The sequence below is a fragment of the Ictalurus punctatus genome, chromosome 8 (assembly GCF_001660625.3).
Source record: "Ictalurus punctatus breed USDA103 chromosome 8, Coco_2.0, whole genome shotgun sequence".
In the NCBI taxonomy this organism is placed as follows: Eukaryota; Metazoa; Chordata; class Actinopteri; order Siluriformes; family Ictaluridae; genus Ictalurus; species Ictalurus punctatus.
The window spans coordinates 12,790,051-12,806,648 of NC_030423.2; the positions used below are offsets into that span (position 1 = coordinate 12,790,051).

Here is a 16,598-nt window from a genome sequence, read left to right on the forward strand (position 1 = left end):
TCATGGTAAGCTTGAGTACACAAATATCTTTTCAGCCTAGACTTAAACACTTTGGCAATTATATATATATATATATATATATATATATATATATATATATATATATATATATATATATATATATATATATATATATATTAATATAACTGTATTATAAGGTAATATAAGGTATAATATAATATACCTTATATAAGGTAATTAATATTACCTTTTCTGTAATTTGACTATATTCAAATATATATATATATTTGAATATAGTCAGATTACAGAAAAGGTGAGTTCAGTGTGAGGTGAAAAGAAAACGGTTTGACATGAAAAAGGAGAAAATATATATCTGCTGTTCCCAGATGATCAGGTCTTGGTAACTGTCAGCCAGTAATCCCTCACACACTTATGTGCCTTCCCCAATGCCTTGTTGGAAAGCAGGGGGGCACAGGAAGCCTGGTGTTGACAAGCAGCACACTAGGGTGTGCATGGATGTGGCAGCTTGAGACATACTAGATCAGCCACTTATCAGTCACGTAGTGCTGTAATAAAGTGTTGCACAGTAAAATCCCTAGTATTGAGTTAACACCCAGAGTGTTCATTTGAGTTATGTAAACACTATAGGGTGTAAATTCAACACTGTGGGTGTTAAATTAACACTGGTGATTTTGCTGTGTGCACAGCATTACAAGATCAAGTCTTCTTTTTATACAGCTCCATTTTACAGCTCCATCTGTTAGTTGAATGACTAGTCTTGTTTGTGTTAATTTATGGATTTATCTTGGCTCGTTTTATTAGATTTTTGTTGAATAGTTTTTCTTTAATTAACGTGATTAAAATAAAACGACGGGGGTTCACAAAGTTTCATTCAATTTGTGTGCAAACTTGAAATACACAAGATATTTCAATTTGACTGTGCAATCCATATTATGCAGTAATCCATGCAAATGATATGATTTGAAGCCAGTCAGCCAGCGTTTACATCATTTAGCCTTCTTATGTGTAAATTTACATGCACTCAGGAGCACGAGTAGGATAGAACGGTTTTCCAAATTTAAGTGACTGACATGCACGGCCGTTTCTAGGCATAGGCGAACTAGATGGTCCCCTAGGGCACCACCAGCTTCAGGGCGCCAATGAGTGCCCCAACATGCCTACCCGATGCGCCCACCCATCCACAAGAAAGAGTGCCGGGGGTGTAACCTGGCCTGGACATTAGCACCAAACATTTTTTTCTTTAGCACTGAATAATTTTCCACTTTGCGTGGTTTGTTCAGTACATAACTGAAAGTCAGTAAAAGAAGACGGCAGTGTTGGCATTTTGTATCTTCAGTGAACGTTGTATTATGTATGTAGTATGTTATCTTCAGTGAATGGAGACAAGACCAATCAGACAGGGTTTATTTAAAGGATTTAAAATATATGGAAACACTCGTGTCTTACTGGCTCACCGGTCTCAATTCTGCCAAATGCTAGCTCACAGTCAGTTATATGGCGAGTTATTATTATTATTATTATTATACACTAACATCCTCTGATGCTGAGCCGGAAAACAAGGTGTGTAAATGAGCTCCAAGTTACGTGAACCTGATATGAGCAGAGCATAAGGACCGCTGACATAATTTGCATGGCACTGTAGCAGCTAAACTCATACAGTGATAGATTATTTATACACCTTCTAGCCTAGTCTTGTGTTAGATATTTGTCTGATCATGTGATGGGCTACATTGACAGCTAAGTTACCACAGCTTCCATAAAACAAAACTTTAGCTAGCTGAGCCGAGAAACGTTGAGCTGGAGAATTAACCATAATTTTTCTCGTGTTTTACTACCTGAACTATTGAGGTGGGAATTGTGGTTCATATCAAGTAGGTCCATCAGCAATTATTCTGCAACCAGATTATGAAAATTCACTTTGAGTAAGTTAGTCGTTTTCAACTCTCATTCATGTAATTGCCATTGTATTATGGGTTTCGAGGATTTTCCTTCATGTAGGCCTATTAATAATGGTAGTAGGTATCTGATATGATGCTGGTTTGAGACATTCGAGTAGTTGAATTATTCATGTGCAGATTATATGGTAAATCAAATCCACATTTTTTAAGCAATTAGCCCTCACATGCAAGAAAAAGGAAGGAATCTCACCCAGCGCGCCAAAATGGCCAGAAACGGCCCTGCTGACATGAATACCAAATTTTTTGTGTAAATGCTCCTCTGTACAATAAACGAATAAATCAGTTCATATCCAGCTTTTGATAAACGAGGCCCAACGTGTGTAAATGGTGCCATGTTGTCCTCATATACACAGAGATTGATACAAAGAGTTAAATGTACCAATGCTGTTTATACTAAATATCAACTCCCTCCTCTAAAAAAGTAACTTACTCATAATTAGGAGAAGTTACAGGAACAAACACACTTTTCCTATAAGCCAGTGTTTTTCCACAAGCAAGTACATTCGCATACTAGCGGCATGCTAAGTATGCTACTAACAGTGCTAATACTGCAAACATACAGCTACATGGTACACACATACATATTGTATTCAAACAGCCTCACTGTTTCCTGATTAAGAACTTCATATTTGGTATCGTAGAACACAGGATTCAAAGTACATCTAGAGCTACAGTGTGCAAAGTGACTCTAACAGCACAATTAGCTAACCTAGCCACCTTGGGAGTTACCAGTGAAAGTTTAGCCATGTTTAAATTTGTTCCATTATATTCTGCTTAGAGGATCACACGAACACTGTCCTTATAACATTTCAACTACTGTACTTTTATATTGTTTAATGTTTTAATTAATTGAAAATGGAAACCTAAAACATATTCAGGAAATGCTCCTTTTTTTTTTTCTTTTTTCTTTTTCTGTATCGAAAAGGATATTGTATCACGGCAGCACCACATCGAAATCATATCGAATTTGAATTTGGGTATTGTTACACTTCTACAAAAATGGTAAAAAGTGTGTGCTAATTCTGTATATCATTAAAGAAACCATTAAATATTATGTAATAAATATGGACTTTTATCCCACTTTTTATGTTTACAATGATTGATTTGGATATTGTGTTGATGACAGTCTTTGTTAGTTTGAGTCTCTTTGGCTATTTCTCATGCCTTAAATAAGATTTAACTATGCAAACGTATTGACATCCAGCTAACATTTGTTGGTTCCCAGAGCATTCTTTTAACATTTGTTTTTTGATTCCGAAAATGTTTTCAGAACAGATCTTTCATAGTTCCCGTTTGGTTTTTCAGGAAATATTTCTTCACAGAAATACAATGTTCACGTTTATGGTCAACCTGGCATGTGTCATTTTTCCCACTTCAAGTTTTTTGGGTTCAGTTTCCAGCTGAACCTGACCACCGGGGCCATTTCTGAATGTTTGTGGACCCACGCCACATCTTATTCAAGAGCCCGCACCCACACCTATCATATTATTTTACATGCAAGAGTAAACAGGATTAATACTTCATTATCCTGAATGAGTCAACAGGCTACTATTGGCATAGCTAGTAGTAACAAGCTAGCAACTTGATGTGTGTTAGCCCGACACTTCTTACTTTAGATTCTAGCTAGCTACAGTAGTTAGCCAGTAATTCTTTTGCCATTTCAATTTCATCAAGTGGAAGCAAGAAAGCAAACAAACTGACTAAATCTCATTAATTAGCATTGTTTCTTATAGTGTTTTGGGTCCGTTGCACGTCTTCTGCTTTTTCCTTTTTGTGTTTTTCTATGTTATAGATATGAATGCTTCATGGTGACAGCTACTTCATGATCTCAAGTAGTTTACCTTAGTTAAATAATTTTATTATGTAAATTGCACTTTCTATTCTTTTCACACCACAAGGGGGCTCTTTTTCATACCTTACTGTTTATGAATGCAGAAGTGTAAGTAGTAGGGTTTCAAAACCTCCTATGAGAGAGTGAGCAATGGCAGCAAATACAAAGGCCAGGCAGGTTGGCTGGTGTGGAAGGGAAGCCAGACATTTCCAGGACAAGCATTCCCAAATGTAATCGGGAACACTGATCCAGATCCCGGATGTGCTGCAGCCCTCCCCCGATGATCAGGAACATATAACATGTCAGTGAGTATACAAGGGAATACATATCAGGCCTTGGTGGATTCTGGATGTAACCAGTCCACCGTCTGGTTATGCACAAATGGTGAAGGTGAGGTGTGTGCACAGGGATGTTCAAGAGTATCCACTGGTGCCAGTCATTATTAAATTACAGTGGCAAAAGCACAGAGTAGGTGGTTAGTCCTTGTCTCACCCATCCATGAATTGTTGGGACAAATTGGACAGGGTTTCAGGCATTAGTACGAGAAATGTTTGTGAACAGGTCCTGCGGTAGAAAGGCATGGTAATGAGGCAATGAGTAAGGCTCTGGGATACTGATCAGAATGTCAAGGATTCAAGCCCCAGCACTGCCAAGCTGCTGCTGTAGGGACTCTCTGCTCCAGGTACACTGAACTATGGCTGACTCTGTGCTTTGACCCCAGCTTCCAAACAAGCTGGGATATCTGAAAAAAATCTGCTTCTGCTTTATAATAATGAGTTGAGTAATGTCCTGTGATCCATATGACAAGTGGGACTCACAGCAAATCCAAAGAAGTGGATGGGTGAAAGTACGGTATCTGGACCACTAATGCGTCACCATATTGATACGACGGCAGCAATTGTGGCCTGCCAAAGACCAAAAAGAGGGCGAGGCAGTTCCTGGGGCTAATGATTATTGGAGGATTTTATCTCATTTTTCGGACACCATCAGCCTGCTGACTGAAGTCACTGAAAAGGGAACACCAGATCCTGTGGACAGAGATGTGCGAGTGGGATTTTTGTCAAGGTTTTGTGTGGGGGCTGTTGCATTCTCTTGACTTTTGTCACCCATTTTGAGCCAGGCTACTGAGCCAGGCATTTGACTTAAACAAAATAGCTAGCTAACCAAGAGAGAAAAATTTAGCTAACGCTTTACTGCTTAGCTTAATCTGGAATATACAAGAATTATTAGACCGTTCAGAAGCATGGTGGTGTAGTGATTAGTACATTTGATTCCCACCTCCGCCCTATATGTGTGGAGTTTGCATATTCTCCCCATCAGTGTGCGAATTATACCTTGACTTTCAGGGGGCCAGCTTTTTCAGTTTACACAGATTGACTAGTTTGTGTAATGCAGATGTGTGCTTCAGTGAACCGATGTGCTGTATCCTTAAAACAGCACATGAACACAACACTTCAAATGTTATAATTCATACAATGCTGTTCAGCTTTATGTGATGAATAGTGCCATGGAAGGCTTAAAAGAATTCGTATGTACCTACTCCTTAACTTACTTTTCTTGTCAGTAAAAAACTACCTTATGTATTTTCCCTTTCTCTTACTCCAATGTTAAATGAAATCCGAGAGTAAGGATCATATGGTCTAATTTATACTTTGTGGTCATAAATTTTTGTTTATTATTATTTATTTCAGAGTCATATGCTATTTTAATTAACAGTATTTTATCAACTTGCGTCATTCACACTCACGTCATCTTAATCATTTCACCATAAACATTTAGTTTTGATGAATTGTGCAGGAAATTTCTGCTGGAAATAAAACTATATTTAGATTATGACATTTATTTTCCAAGAAAAGGTGTCTTTCAAACACTTAGCCTATGGTATCTCCCATGCTATCTCCACTGCATTCAGCTCATTGAGTGCACGACTGCATGGTATTTCCAGCATTTAGTCTACTGCATGCACTCATGCATTGACAATAGTATGACCCATTTAGACCCATTTTCTTTTCAGATAGGCTGAGCAATGCAAACTATTTTTCACTATTAAAACTTAGTGTGAAAATGTGAAAATTTCAAGACTCCCCCTACATCTTGTTTTGACATCCTTCAGGGCAGGAGCAGTCAAGTCTCCCCCAGAAAATGGATAGATGGATTAGAGCGTTCAGATTCACAGTAACTCCCCATCCATCCATCTTCTATACTGCTTATCCTCTTCAGGGTCACGGGAAAACCTGGAGCCTATCCCAGGGAGCATCGGGCACGAGGCAGGGTACACCCCGGACAGGGTGCCAATCCATTGCAGGGCACACTCACACATGCATTCACACACCCATTCATACACTACGGACAGTCTGGACATGCCAATCAGCCTACCATGCATGTCTTTGGACTGGGGGAGGAAACCGGAGTACCCAGAGGAAACCCCCACAGCACGGGGAGAACATGCAAACTCCGCACACACAGGGCCATGGTGGGAATCAAATCCCCAACCCTGGAGGTATGAGGCTTAACCAGTAAGCCACCGTAGTAGCCCCTCACAGTAACTCATGCATTTTAATACCTAAACAATGTTCAAAGTGGCAACATGCTTATGACAACATGGTTACACCGTATCCTCAAATGATTGTAAAGTGTCTCTTTTTTGTATATTTATTTATTTTATTTTTTAAAAAAATGGAGCCCCCTGACAGTCCCATTTGGAGTTAAGGCCAACCTGTTTAGAGTTAAGCCCCTCCCATTAGGAGCTGGTCCAGCCTACAGGAATACATACTTGGAGAAAAGGCACTGCTGTCCACATCCCCTTATATGACCATTTTTTTTCTATCATGCACTTCCACTGCAAGGCCTTAATAGCAAAAGCAGTGACTTTCACTTATCCGGTCACAAAAAAAAAAATGCTGCTAAATGTCCAAGTTTATCTGATGCCCTAATATACCTGAATTTACCCTCTCCATCTGTGAACTTACTATTATGAGACCATGAAAGAATGTTATAGAACCGTACCCAGGTTAGTTTATAGTTAACCTTCTAGTTACAAACCGTTTTTACCTGACAAAAACCCACTCGCACAGCTCCATCCACTGGATCAGATCTGGGGTCCAGATACCATACTTCCATCCGTCCACTTCAAATTCAAATTCAAATGGTACAAAAAAAAAGTACCTAGAAGCAACCTTCCTAGATGTTCCTTGTCAGTGCTTATAAGAGAAGATTGTTTTTCAAAGTTGCCAGAGTGTTTTGGGAAGACCACTGATTTTGATTAACCAAAATACAATATTCCCAAAACTTCATGAAATGGTTCTAGCAAATATTGGAGCCAAATGCTAACATTAGAGAAACATTCTGTGTTTGCTGGGAATCACACCCATTCAAATACTTTAACTCAAGAATGACATTGGAGAGACAAACTTTTGAGTTTTCTAATATATATAACTGCTAAGTTGTACTCAATTTTGTTAATATTTCGGCTATGTTGTGACAGGTTTTCAACAGGACAACACTATTTAAAATACATGGAATTCTAAAATTGATGTTTTTAAACCCATGAGAATGCAAATTTCTGCACTCAACAATCTTTATTAAACATGACTCAACATTATGCTCAACTATGCCAAAAACAATAAATTTTAAGCATACTGCTGTGTGAATGAATTATGTTTTTTTTTTAAAAAGTGGTATGTATTCTTTAGTGCATTATCTTCTTGCCATCCCAATATATGCAGTCTTCTGCTGTATGTATACGAGCAAGGAATCCAGTGATGCACTTGTCGAATTATACTAGTAAAATTGTCTACTACTTCAAGAAATTGGAGCCTAAGATCCTCACCAATTGCTACCAGTGTACCATCCTGACTGGATGCATCACTGTATAGTATGACAGTTGCTCCACACACAAGTGCAAAGCTCTCCAGAGTGGTGAGAACTCATCACAGGCAACAGACTCCTGGCCATACAGGATAGCTCACAAAATGCCCTCAGACCTCAATCGTCCTGCACGCAAACTATTTTCCAGATTCCCATCTAGGACACAATATAGAAATATCCAGTCATGGACAAGCAAATTCAAAAGCAGTTTTCAGTTTCCACTGCTGCTTGGTCATTTTACTTTAGTGTAATACTTCTCTTGTAGTCTTGTTTATACATTTTAACCCTTCCCATACATGTATAAAATGTATCTTGTATTTTGTTTATTATACTCTTGTTTGATCGGTTTTATTCTATTTTGATCAGTTGTGTAAGCCCGTGTGTTTCTGTATTTTGTGTCTTCTGTTACACATAAAAGGATTTATATCCTCCACATATTGCACAAATGAACAAACTTGCTTTTGTGAACTCTCCTCCTACTTTTAGCCACTTTACTGCTTGGTGCACCACACATTCTCATTCAGCTTTATTGCTTATTTAATGTTAATGAGGAATTGCAAAGAAAAAAAGTAGTAGTCACTGTAGATATACCATTTTATTGTTCAGCGTTGTTATCATTGCATCTTCTAATAACATGGTGATAAAACTTACTATCAATTGCTATAACTATAATCAAGTTATCCAAAGCCAAATCAAGAAATGCATTAATTCCTAGTCAGAAAGAATATGGACATAAATTCTACTGTAAACAATTTATTTGAATTCAATTTATATATAAAATTATGTTAATTAAATAAAGGCACTGTTAATGAAGCATGAGTATTGGTTGTCTGGGTGCAGATTAAACTGTGATCTAAAAATGTACTTGACTGAGCTTTCACCATAAAACAGTCATGTACATGTCCATGCAGGCAGAGTGTTTGGTTTGATTCTCAGCAATGGCACATTTAGCACGATTAATCTGCACGATCAATGTGCTGCTAAATTATGCACATAGACCTCTAGGCAAAATAAAATAGCCCCAACAAAGTGTGTGTGTGTGTGTGTGTGTGTGCGTGTGTGTGTGTGCACGCGCGCGCATGTATATATATACATACACACACACACACACACACACACACACACACACATACATGCAAAGATTAAATTATCTACTTATAATATATTTATCGTAAGATTACATTTGATCTGTACCCAGACAGCAGCCTCAGCTTTACCTGGTCCTTCCAAAAAATGTTTTTCATATGTACTACATATTTGCTCTAACATAATCCAAATATACAAATATTTCTCATTATATACCCTATAGTATAAAACAATAAAATTCTTTTTGTCTAACGCATCCATGTATTGTGTGTGTATGTTTAAGGATCCATATACATGTATCTTTTTAAGGATTGCTCATAATTAAATGAGTGGGAACGCAGCAGTTCTGTCTGAGCGTGAGTGCGCTGGAGGTTACGAGCTGAACGTCTTGATTTTCTGTGTGATGTCTGCACAACAGATGGGGCACTTGCGAAGAGGCTCAGAGCACTTCTTACAAGTCACCAAGTGTCCGCAGGGGATGAAGACGATCGCAATGTCACTGTCCATGCACACTTTGCAGAGCTTTTCACGCTGCAGCGTCTCCAGCTTCTTCAAGGGGTCTTCGTCTAAAAACCATTAGAAAATGTTACACCCCAATTTGCTGCATGGATATCTTACTTCAGAGAGAACAGAAGATTGCAACGAAATGTACTTACTCAGAGTATCCTGACACATATCAGAATCGCTATCAAACACACCACTGGTTATGTCTACAACGACATCTTCCATAGTTGAATAGTCCTCACGGCTCTCTGACTGCAGTACATTTGATGCTGCTAAAGAAAAAGCAGAAGTAAGATGCGTGCCAGAAAAAGCCCATCAAATGCATTTCAGATGGCAAATTTTGTGGACAAGACTGACAATACATGTCAACAAATACAATAAATCAAAATCAGATGTACATACCTCTCTCACGACTGGAAAATCCATTCTAAAGAGATAAAAATATGAATAATCAAAATTAGAATTCAATGCCTGCTCGATGTTGTAAATGTTTTTTTTTTTTTTTAAAGCACTTATCCACATTAAACATGAGATTAACAGATTTCATTAGTTTCACTCACTGAAGAGCTGTGTCCTGGAGTTCTTAGCTGAACGCTGTTGATAAACTCTTGCCCTTTTTCTGCGAGCAGGAAACTGCATCTGTTGGTCATTTCAAAAGTGGATTCACAGGTCAAGTGCAGTACTGTACATGTACAACATCTCATAGCTAATTGGTCACAAGGTGTTGATGACATTTCTATGACAGCAGTACCGATTGTAAGACAAATCAGAGGTTTGTGTTAATGCGGTCTCTCATACGCTATCATCATATGCTCCACATTACTAATAATAAACATGCTGTAAAGAAAACGTTATAGTCGTTGATATGGTGATGTTTTCTGTAAGGATGTGTTTAACATTTATGGAAAGAGTATCTAGTGTCGGTGCTTTGTAACAGTCAGTAAGCTTTCTGATATGGGAGAGTATTCAGGACAGAACATTTTAGGTGCTTTCTGGTTTTTCCTGTACCTTGACAAGCTGTGATTTATTGTCTGAATAAGTTAAAGAGAAAGAAAAACAGAGGCTTCCGAGGGGATGACTTTATAACTGCTATAATATACAGTACGTGATAACAGGAACTAGCGTGTTTCAGAACATTAAATAACTACAAATGGAAAAAAAGTACACCTTATTTTTTAATAATAAAAAAATAATCTATGGAAAACTGCTGTGGTATAAGAGGAATAAAACGCTTAAGGGCACACTGTCATAGGAAAATAATCAGCTTTGGTGTGGTAACAGTAACTCTACTTCATATTGAGCCTCATCACATCACCCCGTTGTTGATTATATTCCTATAAAATTTTGTCCCAAAACGTTTTACTCCTTACTTAGCACAGAAGATTAACTTTAAATAAATCAAAAGTTTCCTAGACCACAAAAGAAGATAATACGAATAGTCAACAACTGCAAAAACATATTGTGCCTGTGTATCAAACAAATTACTAAACACATTATTTTAATTATGTAAAATTCAATTAAGTCACTTTCTACCCATCTACCAATCGAAAGTAGCTAATTACCCTGGATAGTGCTTGGCATGCTCCTCCCACGGGTCCTCATCTGGCTGCCAGTTCTTCAGACGTCCTCCACATTTGAAGCAAACCACACAGTCTCGGTCACCTGCATAAACAACATGCATAACAGTGGCATGAAAATACATCACAATGATGTGATTGTAAATATGTCCTGTTACAATCTGCACAAGACAAGAAAAAACAAACAGTAGAATGCTCGAAATACGCCTTACCTACGCTAGAAAACCCAGCTCTAGCCAGCCTTTCTGGGTTGATGGGATGCACTCTGTCCCTGAAGCTTTCAAGGCGCTCCTCAAAGGACTCCATTGAACTGTTATGAGCACTGCTTCTCTGTCTTGGTTGCGTAGAGGGGATGTTCCCCACATCATGACCCAAAATGAAAAAGCAGTTTGGGTAAACTCTGGCATGTTCCTGCCAGGGATCATCACCTTCCTCCCAGTTGACCAGCATGCCTGCGCAGCAGAAACACTGCACCCTGTCTTCTTGCCTGTTACTCTCTGGCACGTAAAACATCCCAGCTTGCACTAGGTCATGAGGCTGTACTGGAGACCAAGAGGGCCAGTTGCTGAACGTCCTCAGCCGTGCATCTTCGCTCTTCATATGCGGAATCCTGGGATACACCGACTCATCCACTACTTCTCGTGTTCTTAATCTAAACTCCATGGCTTCTGCCTCCTCGTCATAGATGGGGCCAGGAGACTGAGGGGAAGTTCCACTAGCAAGGCTCCTGTGATGAACGCACCTGAGGAACATGCAGGCAGGTGAGACGTCATGGTGTCTTTCTACTGGGTTGTCTCCTTGGTGCCAGTCCTCAATGGTGTGCAAGCAGCTGAAGCAGCACACTCGATCAGATTCACCTGTGAAGTAGAAGCCCGCTCGCGCCAACCTCTCTGCAGGAACTTGCTCAGGATGGGGAAAAGCCCGGAACGAGTTCAATCGTGTGCTCATCGCAGACCAGTCTGGCAGTCCGTCATCAGTTTCAATCTGTTCAAAACTATTAGAGTCAGCCATCGTCGCAATGAGAATGTCAGCTGAAACACAAATACACAAGATCCTTAAGTACCATGTGAATAAAGTACATTACTAGTTGTCCGAAGATTAAACATAATTCAAATAACTTGGAAAAATCACGTCAATCAATTTGGAGTAGCCAGTAAGTAAAGGAAACAAGTTACAGAAATCAGGAGCCATGGTTTGAATAATACTAACTATGTAAACAAGTTACGCAAACCCTACAATTGTTTTATACTCAATGAGTAACATGTTTATCAACTCAGTGCATACTTCTTAAACAAAACTCATAAATGTGTATCCTATTTTGTGTCAGCTATAGAATTACAGTTCGTAGAATTATTTTAAGAATACAATTCCAAATGTTTTCACACTCAATCAGCAGACTGAAGGAAACGGAGCAGATGACGCAAGCATTGAGTCACGTGACCACCCCGCCTGCATACATCACCACACCTAAGCGAATTATAACGTCCAGAATGGAGTTTCAACTCCCGACAACACCTGAGTGAGTTACTAACGCGTGTAAATATTTACAACCTCAAAAAAAAAAAAATAAATAAAAGAAAAGAAAAGAAAAGAAAAAGGTTCAACTGCAAACCTGTTTTCACCTGTATCTTACGGCACGTTTTGTAGTTGAACAGCGTTTACTGCACAGACATTTCTGGATATTTCCCTCTTGCGGAAAATCAGAAAGAGAAACCTAGAGTGTTCATCTTCAACTCGCATGCCCAGAAGTTTGCCCTTTATTCGAACGCGTAGTCTCGCACTTTCTCGCGATACGTCCTACGTGTATTTTAGGATAAAAGCACCTCTCTATGGAAAGCTATTGCAATACATGGCGGTGTACTTTAAAATAGGGCAGGGCGTGTAGTTTTCTTTACATACAATCTATTATATTCTGAACAGTATTTTACAGTTAAAATATGTGTGTGTGTTTTTTTTTAAGGAAACTAATTGTTTAGTTATTTAAACTTCGCGACAAGCTCGACGGATAAATAAACAAACAAATAAATAAATACAGGTTGGAGAGTTGTTAATGTTTTCAGTCAACTATCTTAATAGTTATAAAGTATTTTATGGGCGAGTAGTGGAGAAGCACTGGTGAAGCCAAATGAATAAAACAAACCAAACTGTCTACAGGTGTGTTTTTGTATGCTAGTGAAGTTGGCAGAAGAGGTGATATGAATCAGTGTATTTATATATTTATTTAACCGTCGAGCTTGTCGCGAAGCTTTAACTAAATAACAATTCATTTTCTTTTAAAACAAACAAAAAAAATCTGACTGTAAAATACTGTTCAGAATGTAATGCACTGTATCTAAAGAAACTACACGATTTTAGTGCTTGTTTTTTATTTTTATTTTGGAATTGCACATAAAATAAGACTTCTTGTGAAGCTTCCCTGATGGAATTATACGTGTATAAAAAAACTTTAGCGCAAATTTGTCCGCTGCAAAAAAAAATTGACTGCTGCAAATATTTTTACACCTTCACTCAACTGACATGTCCGGACATATGAATATATATAAAATTAGATATTTACATGCACACACAATGTGAAAATTGCATTTCCAATACTAAACATCCAAACACAATCAAAAATTGACTGCACGATGTCACCTTTTAATGCCTACAGTATTATTACACGTGACAAGGCGGTCATGCGAGGATATAGTCACAGTTTATAGTAGCATTTCCATTATTCCTCTGCAAAAGGGCTCTTTGATCATTGCTGGTATTAGTTTAAAACAAAGACTAGATAAGGTCCAGCAAACACTTTAACTTTGGTCAAATTGATTGCCTTGTTGTCAGCGACTGCTTCCTGCTTAACAATTCAACCAAAAGTACAAAAATGTTTGGTCCAATTGTGACAGACTATTTCAATACTGTTCACCTTCCCACACACAAACATTTTGCTGCGAGCAGGAAACTGCATCTGTTGGTCATTTCAAAAGTGGATTCACAGGTCAAGTGCAGTACTGTACATATACAACATCTCATAGCAGCTAATTGGTCACAAGATGTTGATGACATTTCTATGACAGCAGTACCGATTGCAAGACAAATCAGAGGTTTGTGTTAATGCGGTCTCTCATACGCTATCATCATATGCTCCACATTACTAATAATAAACATGCTGTAAAGAAAAAGTTATAGTCATTGATATGGTGATGTTTTCTGTAAGGATGTGTTTAACACATCCTTGTAACTGTAAATTTTATAACTGCTATAATATACAGTACGTGATAACAGGAACTAGCGTGTTTCAGAACATTAAATAACTACTAATGGGAAAAAAATTACACCTTATTCTTTAATAAATAAAAAATAATAATCTATGGAAAACTGCTGTGGTATAAGAGGAATAAAACACTGAAGGGCACACTGTCATAGGAAAATAATCAGCTTTGGTGTGGTAACAGTAACAAAAAAAAATTGACTGCTGTAAATATTTTTACAAAGTTCACTACGTTTCGTATTTTCATCTCCATGTTTTATTTTAGCTTCAGCATAAAGTCCAGTAAGTGGTATAGGACACTGTTGGGTACCCTGACAATGGAGAGACTAAAGCAAGTAATGCAGGCGAACCCAAAAGTATTGCGAGGGAAAATACAAATAATCTCACTGTGACCCTTGTGAGACCTGAAACATTTACTCAGTATTTATTCAGCTTCTGCTCTTTTACACACTGGATTTAAGTTTTTAATCTTGATTGGGTAAATATACTGCATATTAATGCCCATGGCTTTGGGATGGGATGTTCAATGGCCAGGTGCCCACATACTTTTGGTCATATAGTGTAAATAATCAGGCAGAGCAGTGTTCTCTTGTGCCATGCTTAGACAGTTGGTATTACAAAATGCTACTGTAATATTTCTTATACAGTCCCTTATAAGTTTACTGTGAACACTCTTCCCTCCCTGTGAGCACCCCTGCTCTCTGTTTCCTGGTTCATGTGTTGGTACCTTTTTCTCTTTGTTTCTTTGTTGACTCCGATGCAAACAGGTGAAGCTCCTCACCATTTGTACGGTTCAGTGTAAACGGAAGTCGGGTAAGTGTAAAAGGAAGGCGGGTCAGTGTAAACGCAAGGCGGGTCGGTGTAAAAGGAAGTACTGCGGCACATAGAAATTTATTGTAACATTAAACCCAGGGTTAGTCTTAGAAAATACAGCAAAAGGCTGTTTTTATTGTGTGAGGGAAATTATTCATTTTTACTTTGTAATAATTTTGTTTCTGTTCATATTCATCTGAGGATAACGCCTAAGAAGGCCATGTCATGTCACTGAGATCAGTACAGAATGTTTATCTGCTTTCAGAGACACAAACATGTTCTTCTGTTCAAGGTTCGTCTGCACATCTTCTAAGACCCCTAAAACAAAGCCTGTTTGAACTGCCTCAAACTGCTTCTTATCAGTACACAGAAGTGTGTCATGCTCTGCGTTTCATTATATGTATATGTATATATATATATATATATATAGTAGTGGTTCAGCACAAGCGCTTCAGAGCACTTTCATTATTTTATACTGCTTAATTCTATCCTGTATTAACCATCTTTCTGTAATAAACCTCTTTTTTTTACCTTCAGAGGACGAGTCTGCGAGTGTTGTATAATTTCCACGACAATTTAGCGTCTCCTGGCTGGGCTGCGCGAGTCTTTTCAGATTTTCTGGACAACAAGCAAACCGGAGGACGCCCGAGGAAAAGTTTCACCCTGAAGTCCGTATTGACACGCAGGCGGTTCTACCTTTGTTGTGTAGAGCGAAAGATCGATGCAGCCTTACCATAGACTGGTAGGAATCATCAAGAATTTAGAATTAGAATTTTATGAAGTCATTGTGTATTGCTGACTGTATGGAAGGGAGTCAGTGACATAAGAAATGCGTGTATTACACTAAGTAAAGTATTACATGGAACGATTTCTTATAAGAAGTTCCAGGGACTTCACCTCTGTGACGGCAGAGATATTGGTGTTTCTTAGATCACAGCTTAAAAACTAAGATATATACCGACGGGTGTATATGCTAAAACAAGCAGTAGCAGAACTTCGTCTAATTGTAACAAACTATTTCAATACTGTTCACCTTCCCACACACAAACATTTTCGAAAACAATACACAAACGTATAAAAAGACAAATTGCCCACTCACTTCTACATACCCTGAATAACTTGGGTTTATGCTAACAGGCTAACCGAGCTAGCGACAGTACAAACATTATCAGGAAAACCCCGGGGTCGGTTTATAACCATTACTCACCTTATGTTGATAAATCAGGTAAATCTGACCCTTATGTATCTGATGGTACTGTTCAGATACTGTTATATACCGACAGCTTTTCTGTTGACAGACAGCTGACCTGCTCGACCCTTCTACTGCAAGAAGTCCAGAACCACAGCCAGGAGGAGGGGCGTGACGTCATCAAGACGCGCTTGACACATTGTTGGCATTACACCTCGGGCAAAGGAGGTCTACATTTCACAAATATTTTTACTCTCTCTCGTCTTAGTTTTGGCTTCCATCGCACGTTTTTTTTCTTGTGATTTTGATTCTTGCACTACACCTGCAATTACTAGCTGAGGAACTCGAGGTTGATCAGGGATTCGTACAGGAAGATTTGAATATTTAAAGACGATCATGGCTATTCCCTAGGGTCACTATAAAGGCACAAGGAAAGATTGAATGAATGATTTTATGGTACAAATGCTTGCTTAATAATTATCGTGCATGCTGTTTAATCTACAATGTGTTAATCATATAAAGAGGCATGGAACGAGAA

At 38.4% G+C, this 16,598-nt stretch overlaps 1 protein-coding gene across 5 annotated transcripts; it reads right to left on the reverse strand.

Annotated features, from left to right (window-relative positions):
• Positions 1–8,218: 8,218 nt before the first annotated feature.
• xiap (E3 ubiquitin-protein ligase XIAP) lies at positions 8,219–16,596 on the reverse strand. Of its 5 annotated transcripts, XM_047157195.2 has the most exons (8): positions 16,079–16,596; positions 15,403–15,610; positions 11,018–11,836; positions 10,791–10,890; positions 9,789–9,867; positions 9,631–9,655; positions 9,381–9,500; positions 8,219–9,290 (listed from the first exon to the last, which is right to left on the reverse strand). In XM_047157195.2, exons 3-8 carry the CDS (start codon positions 11,814–11,816, stop codon positions 9,097–9,099), a joined length of 1,317 nt encoding a protein of 438 aa, XP_047013151.2. In that variant the 5' UTR covers positions 11,817–11,836; positions 15,403–15,610; positions 16,079–16,596; the 3' UTR covers positions 8,219–9,096. The 5 variants fall into 5 exon arrangements, with proteins under 5 accessions (XP_047013151.2, XP_017330382.2, XP_017330378.2 ...); XM_017474893.3 differs by lacking the exon at positions 15,403–15,610 and having other exon boundaries at positions 9,381–9,497; positions 16,079–16,595; XM_017474889.3 differs by lacking the exon at positions 15,403–15,610 and having other exon boundaries at positions 16,079–16,595.
• Positions 16,597–16,598: the final 2 nt, after the last annotated feature.